The sequence below is a fragment of the Leptinotarsa decemlineata genome, unplaced genomic scaffold (assembly GCF_025532065.1).
Source record: "Leptinotarsa decemlineata unplaced genomic scaffold, Ldec_3_MD MMD2_tig00001973_RagTag_RagTag, whole genome shotgun sequence".
NCBI lineage: Eukaryota > Metazoa > Arthropoda > Insecta > Coleoptera > Chrysomelidae > Leptinotarsa > Leptinotarsa decemlineata.
The window spans coordinates 1,121,611-1,128,703 of record NW_027412572.1 but is presented as its reverse complement, the minus strand read 5'-3'; the positions used below and the strand labels follow the sequence as shown (position 1 = coordinate 1,128,703).

The following is a 7,093-nucleotide window of genomic DNA, read 5'->3' as shown; positions in this document are numbered from 1 at the left end:
ATAAAACTCGATATAAAAAATTGACTCATTCTTTATGGCACAAAATACATTGAATTGCCATCTTTCTTGAAAACCCCTTTGGCGGACAACATGGGGATTTTCTGGCGCCCAATAATGACTGTTGTGTCTATTGAAAACTCCATTTTTTGTGAACTTGGCCTCATCTGTCCATATGATATGGTCAAGGAAATGTTCATCCTCTTGAGTCTTGACAAGTAACCATTCAAAGAATTCCACTCTACGAGGTAAATCAGTCTCTTCCAAATGTTGGACACATTAGAACTTATAGGGATGCCATTTATGCTTATTAAGAATTCGACAAATTGTCACGTAGGGTAGACCTATCTCCCTTTCAGCCTCGTGCAGAGAAGCATTTGGAAATGCATGAAAGTATCCCAAAACTGTTATACCATTGTCATCATCATCCACTTTAGTCTTCTTACGAATGATTTTTGGACGGAAGGTTCCATTCAACCTACAGTTTTTAGTAGTCGATTTATCACATTATTATTCGGCTTCGGAAGTTGTGGATATCTTTCATGAAATACTCGGCATGTTCTACTTGCAATTCTATTGCACTCACCATTAATCATTAATAAATTCAAGAAATATTCATTACTGTAACCTAATCTTGACATTATTCTATTATAATTGGTAGCTATCACAATCAGTCAAAACCACCAACGAAAGTCTGACGTTAAATAATTGGTTTATTTATTTTTTCCAAAGCACACTATTGAAAAATATTAATGTGTACTGTTGTACGTTAGAGACCAATACCTCAATGTATACAAATTGTAACTTTTTCTAAGGTAGGTACATACCAATTTCGAATTGACTGATCTGAGACAGTTAAAAAAACTGGATCAAAAAGAAATATTACTAAGTATAAAAAAATGTTGAATATCCAAAATAAGTGATGAATTCAAAAAAACGAGCAAGAAAACCACGTCAGTTTCCGTTTGAAACAGTTTATCTCGAAAACGGTTCAAAATAGAAATAGTATTATCTGAATAAAGTTAATCTAAAATTGGATGTAGAGCTCAAAAATGTTGAAATATACAAGGTGTTCCATTTGAAAAAATTGAGTTCCACTCATTTTTTCACGAGATCAAAGTATCTGCATTTTTTGAAGACCCTGTATGAGGCAAATGAAAATATGACTCGGAGTGAAGATCCTCATAGTATCAGTCCACTCCTTTTCAAATTTGATCGTTTTAGTGTAAGAGAGTTCAAGATTATCAGCATTTATAAAAGTTCATGTTTGGTAAAAAAAATATCGAAATTAATTTATATCTTCTAAACGGTAATAGATAGGTATAGGGAAATAGTATATGAATTTGTTGACAAAGTGACGATGAATCATAATATGATATTATATACGGGGTGTTCCATTTGAAAAATCAAAGAAGCTGCTACTTTATAGTAGAAGCGATAACGCCGCTTCATCTCAAATATTTTAGGCGTGTAGGTCATATTGATTTATGCATACTGTGAAATTTTCAGGTTGATCCGTCGAATAGTTTGCCTGAAACGGCTAATTAACGCTCATCATGAAAAGCCATGTATACAAATCAATTTCACAATATTGCCTATCTTTTTATTTTTACCATGTGTCCTTATGTAATAGTCAGTAAATCTAATACTATCTAATACTAAAATTTCAATAAGCTATATAGCAGGGGTGGTCAACCGGTCGATCGCAACAATTAGTCCAGTCGATCGTGGCAAGGCAAAAAATATAAATAAATAGACCAGACTGCGAAACGTAATCACCAGCTACTACAGCATCATCTTGTCATTTTTCAATCGCTGTTCCGTCACGGTATTTATCCTCTATTCTACGCAGTATAGTCTTTTGTTTTCGGCCCGCGATGACCAATAAGCGGGAAGCGTGTGAAATGCGGGGAAGGGACGTGTGTCAATCCGTCCCGTAGTCACGTCTCATTCAGTTAATTCATCAGTTATCCGTTTAAGGATTCCATTGATTATAGTGATATCTATGAATTGGCTACAAAATTCGCAGATATAATTCAAATGGAGCACATGATGTTACAAAACGAAATTATTACTCTGCGCTGTGACATATTTGTAAAAGCAAGGTCATCCTCAGGTCAAGATTTCTGGGCATTGGTTTCCAACGAAAAATATCCAAATTTGTAGAAATGTGTTGAACAACTTCATTCGTGTTTTGGTTCAACATATTTATGCGTTCTCGCTTAACAGACGCTCATACATTGGATTCTTTGAGATTGGCAATTTCCAACTACAAACCTGATTATGGTAAACTAGTGGAAGATACTGCGACGCAATGCTCACACTAATATATAGATAGGACCTATAAATGTTGATTAAACATCATCAACTCAGACTTCCATTCCAAAGTATCAAGTGAATTTGAGAAAACAATCTCATATGTGATACGAAAAGGAACTCCTAAGACTGTTCAATAAAAATATTTTATGATTGTGTACTAAACACTATGATGTTTCATTTAAGATTTCAAGAAGTATGTAAGTGGTAGATCGCACAAGGTTTCGTTAGTAAACAGTATGTCTAATCAAGTTGGTTACCCCTGCTATATAGTATGCTATTTGGTATTGGTCCGTCATCGTTATCCATAATATTATTATGTTTACTTATTTCTATACTCTCATAGGCATCTAGTTGCCTGTTTTTGTCAACTTGTCTAACTAATCTTAATGAACTGAAGTCTATGGAATGGTTTTGTTGCAAAATATGATGGGCGACTGCTGATTTTTCAGGTCTTCCATATTTCAACTGTGGACACCAAAGGTGTGGTATACCTGTATGTGTGGTTCACCTGTGGTATACCTGTAGGGCATACCTGCATGGTACATCTGTATAGATAAATAGGGTTAGCCTTGCAAGTTTTTCCAGTTTATTCTTCCCCATGAAGATGATAACTTGGTGAACGAAACATGTTTCGAGGTGTTGAAATAACGATTTGGTGTTGGAAAAAAACTCCAGTAATATTCAGAATTGATGATATTAAAAAAGTTGGTCAACTGTCACAGAAACGAAAAGACAGTTGTTTTTTATCCTTGAAAAAAATGAGTACTGACTTTCTGACTGAATGAGTTTATTGTATTGTCCAAATTTCCTGATATTCCACTGGTAAGTTCGTGAGTTATTGTGTTAAGAGTGACACCACTTCTGTTATTTTCAAAACACTGAGAAAAAATACCGTTCAAGCGGAGCAATGGCTTGAACTGTGTTATAAGGACTCTCTCCATCAAAAAAGATGATCAAACGTTGGTTTGCTGATTCCAAACGTGGTCGTAGAGACACCGATGCAGAACGCAGAGGACGTCCAAATGAGGCGGTAACACCAGAAAACATAAAAAATCAACAAAATCGTTTCGGATAATCGGAAATTGAAGTTACGTGAGCTAGCTGACATTTTGAAGATATCAAAAAAACGTGTTAGCTTCATATTGCATGACATTTGACTATGAGAAAGCTCTGTTAAAAGTGGGTGCTGCGCGAGCTCACTGTTGATCAAAAACAAAAACGTCTTGATGATTCTGAGCAGTGTTTGGCCATGTTTGAACATAAACCGGAATTTTTGCTCCGGAATCAAAAGTATCCACATCAGTGTGGAGAGCAACTGGTGAACCTCGTTCGAAGCGCTCGAAAGCACAACAATCGGCTGGGAAATTAACAGAGCTCTTCTTACATTTTCTTATTAGTCAATGGGCTATGCTTGAAGACTGGCAATAAACAAATCTAAAGCAAATGGAACTTCAAACGTTCAAGCCAGTCTCTATATACCTACACAGTAGGTTTAATGGACTGACGCCTATCAGAAAACAACTACTTCCCTGGCTAATACCACGAAGGGCGTTGGATTATATCAGACAGGCGTCAGTGCAGGAATCTTCACAGAAAATGTCCGGTTTCGGGCTTATTAGCCACTCATCAGTGCAAGATAGTGACCATCATCGACCTAAAGTCAATGATATTCCACAATTGAAAATCGGAATTCTTTCAGAGTATTTCATTCCTCTTCCGAAGTTGGAGCGAACATCAAAAATGTCACTCCATCTAGTGGACGAGGAACTAACCAACTGCACATCCGTAATTTGCCCGATTCCTCTAAATAAGGAATAAAAACTTTCTTATTAGTCAATGGGCTATGCTTGAACCTACTGTGTAGGTATATAGAGACTGGCTTGAACGTTTGAAGTTCCATTTGCTTTAGATTTGTTTATTGCCAGTCTTCAAGCATAGCCCATTGACTAATAAGAAAGTTTTTATTCCTTATTTAGAGGAATCGGGCAAATTACGGATGTGCAGTTGGTTAGTTCCTCGTCCACTAGATGGAGTGACATTTTTGATGTTCGCTCCAACTTCGGAAGAGGAATGAAATACTCTGAAAGAATTCCGATTTTCAATTGTGGAATATCATTGACTTTAGGTCGATGATGGTCACTATCTTGCACTGATGAGTGGCTAATAAGCCCGAAACCGGTCTGCAAGCGTGCCCGTTCCATAATTGAAGGTCGACTCTTTCAGTTGTATTGCCAATTGCATATGCAGGACATTTTCTGTGAAGATTCCTGCACTGACGCCTGTCTGATATAATCCAACGCCCTTCGTGGTATTAGCCAGGGGAGTAGTTGTTTTCTGATAGGCGTCAGTCCATTAAACCTACTGTGTAGGTATATAGAGACTGGCTTGAACGTTTGAAGTTCCATTTGCTTTAGATTTGTTTATTGCCAGTCTTCAAGCATAGCCCATTGACTAATAAGAAAGTTTTTATTCCTTATTTAGAGGAATCGGGCAAATTACGGATGTGCAGTTGGTTAGTTCCTCGTCCACTAGATGGAGTGACATTTTTGATGTTCGCTCCAACTTCGGAAGAGGAATGAAATACTCTGAAAGAATTCCGATTTTCAATTGTGGAATATCATTGACTTTAGGTCGATGATGGTCACTATCTTGCACTGATGAGTGGCTAATAAGCCCGAAACCGGTCTGCAAGCGTGCCCGTTCCATAATTGAAGGTCGACTCTTTCAGTTGTATTGCCAATTGCATATGCAGGACATTTTCTGTGAAGATTCCTGCACTGACGCCTGTCTGATATAATCCAACGCCCTTCGTGGTATTAGCCAGGGGAGTAGTTGTTTTCTGATAGGCGTCAGTCCATTAAACCTACTGTGTAGGTATATAGAGACTGGCTTGAACGTTTGAAGTTCCATTTGCTTTAGACTTCCTACATTTGACAAGCTGTAGTAACGAATAATTTCGTACATGCCTTCGGTCAGTAGGAATCCTTCAAGGTTATGTCAAATATAAATACATCCAAACAATTCGAAATCATTTATTGATTGAAATCAAAAAAAATTCACTGATATTTTCATTGTTATAACTAATTAGATTATACGTTCCATTTTTCCAGATTTTCTCAGTTGGTAGTGAATTTAAGAATCAATATTTTCAATATAACTATATAATGTTTCGTACATCTTCATGGGTAAATTGTATTTCCATGCCATCAGGTACACTAGCATTCCTATTTGGGCATAATTCCAAATTCTTGCCATCACTAAAAATCTGAAAAAATATTCATTGAAAAAAACAAGTGATATAAGTAATGTGTTCATATTAAAAATTCCTTGCCTTGCTAGTGGTTTGTTTAATAATGCGTTTCGCTTGTTTTTTCCAACACTATTGATTGCTCTATTGGGAATAATTATCTAATTGAGTTTGAGAAACATTTAAGGAAAAATTGAGGCAGCTAGTTTCAATATCAGATAAGTCACTTTCAACATATTTCACAAGAGATTGACAAAACTAATAAGATAGCTATTTGGGTTACGTTTCAAAATGAATATTTTAGAGTCATTTTATAGCCTATAAATACCTCTACTGAGGAAGCTACTGTATTAGCGAAACTCATTCAAAAATTAAAAGGTTTGTGAAAATTGTTTGATCATTATCATGAATATTGTTATTAATTTATATGAAGTAACGGTCAGTCCATTGTCATGATAAATACAACTCACACAGCACCAGATATTCATGAAATATTCCCTGTATATCATAAAACGAACGTATATATTCCAAATATTCATAGAATATTCTTGGAATATATACGTGCCTTTAGAATATTCATAGAATATGCTTGAATGAATATGGCAGGATTATTCCCGAAAGAATGTGCATAGAATGTCTATAAATGGATTATTCCCCCTTGAATATTCTAAGAATATTGTTATCGAATATACCATATATGGTATATTCTTAGAATATATCCCCACGGTATATTTTGAAATATTCTATACAATGGAATTTTGAATTATCTTATAATAACGTATTCAAATAATTCAATATTATTAAAAACAAAAATATTTGAAGATCTTAATCGAATGCATAACCTAATGTATATAACCATGATAGTGTTAACCAGTTTTTGAACTCAACGCGAAGATTCTGGATGAATTGCTCCAACAGCAACTGTTGGAAACGACCAAAAAATTTGAATGGGCCAATAAATGAACCAATTTCATCAATAAATTGGTTAATTCTCATCCTATTTGTCTTTTTGTATTTGAAATTATTTAATTACAAAGCGAAAAATCCTGGAAACAGAAAAATGGGGAAGTGAAGAATTGGAGTAAACGTTTCTCATTGGTCAATTGAAGTGTAGCGCGCGACGGTCGAATAAGCTCTGTGAAAGCGGCTGTCCTTTAATGCTTGGTACCTTTGCGTTAAATTCGACATTTGATTCAACATGGCGGTTGACGTGGCAGGTTCGCGTATGTAATGCATGGTGTATTGGTGTTATTATCAAAGTATAATTCTCTCACGTTCAGTGTACCATTTATAATTTGGGGTTGTCCAATTTGCAGTACAGCGAATAGTTTGATTTTGGATCTTCAAACAAGAGAGTTGCATCTATTCATTCTTCAAGAAAAGTAAGTAAAATGCAATAGTATCGATAGTAAAGTCATGGTGATTAACCTACTATACCTCATTTTAGGTTCGAGGAGAGTCGGTGTGTGGGATTTGTTGGTTTGACTAAGTACATGTTTGAACTAAAGTGATTTCAGTTGTGTATCTTCA

General features: G+C 35.7%; 1 protein-coding gene across 1 annotated transcript in view; it reads right to left on the bottom strand.

Moving 5' to 3' along the window:
* Positions 1-5,332: 5,332 nt before the first annotated feature.
* LOC111507533 (putative fatty acyl-CoA reductase CG5065) overlaps positions 5,333-7,093 on the bottom strand; it is a 65,001-nt gene continuing 63,240 nt past the window's right edge. Inside the window, exon 8 of the mRNA XM_074176623.1 lies at positions 5,333-5,581. Coding sequence (XP_074032724.1) covers positions 5,449-5,581 — 133 coding nt within the window. The 3' untranslated portion in view covers positions 5,333-5,448. The remainder of the gene's footprint in view (positions 5,582-7,093) is intronic.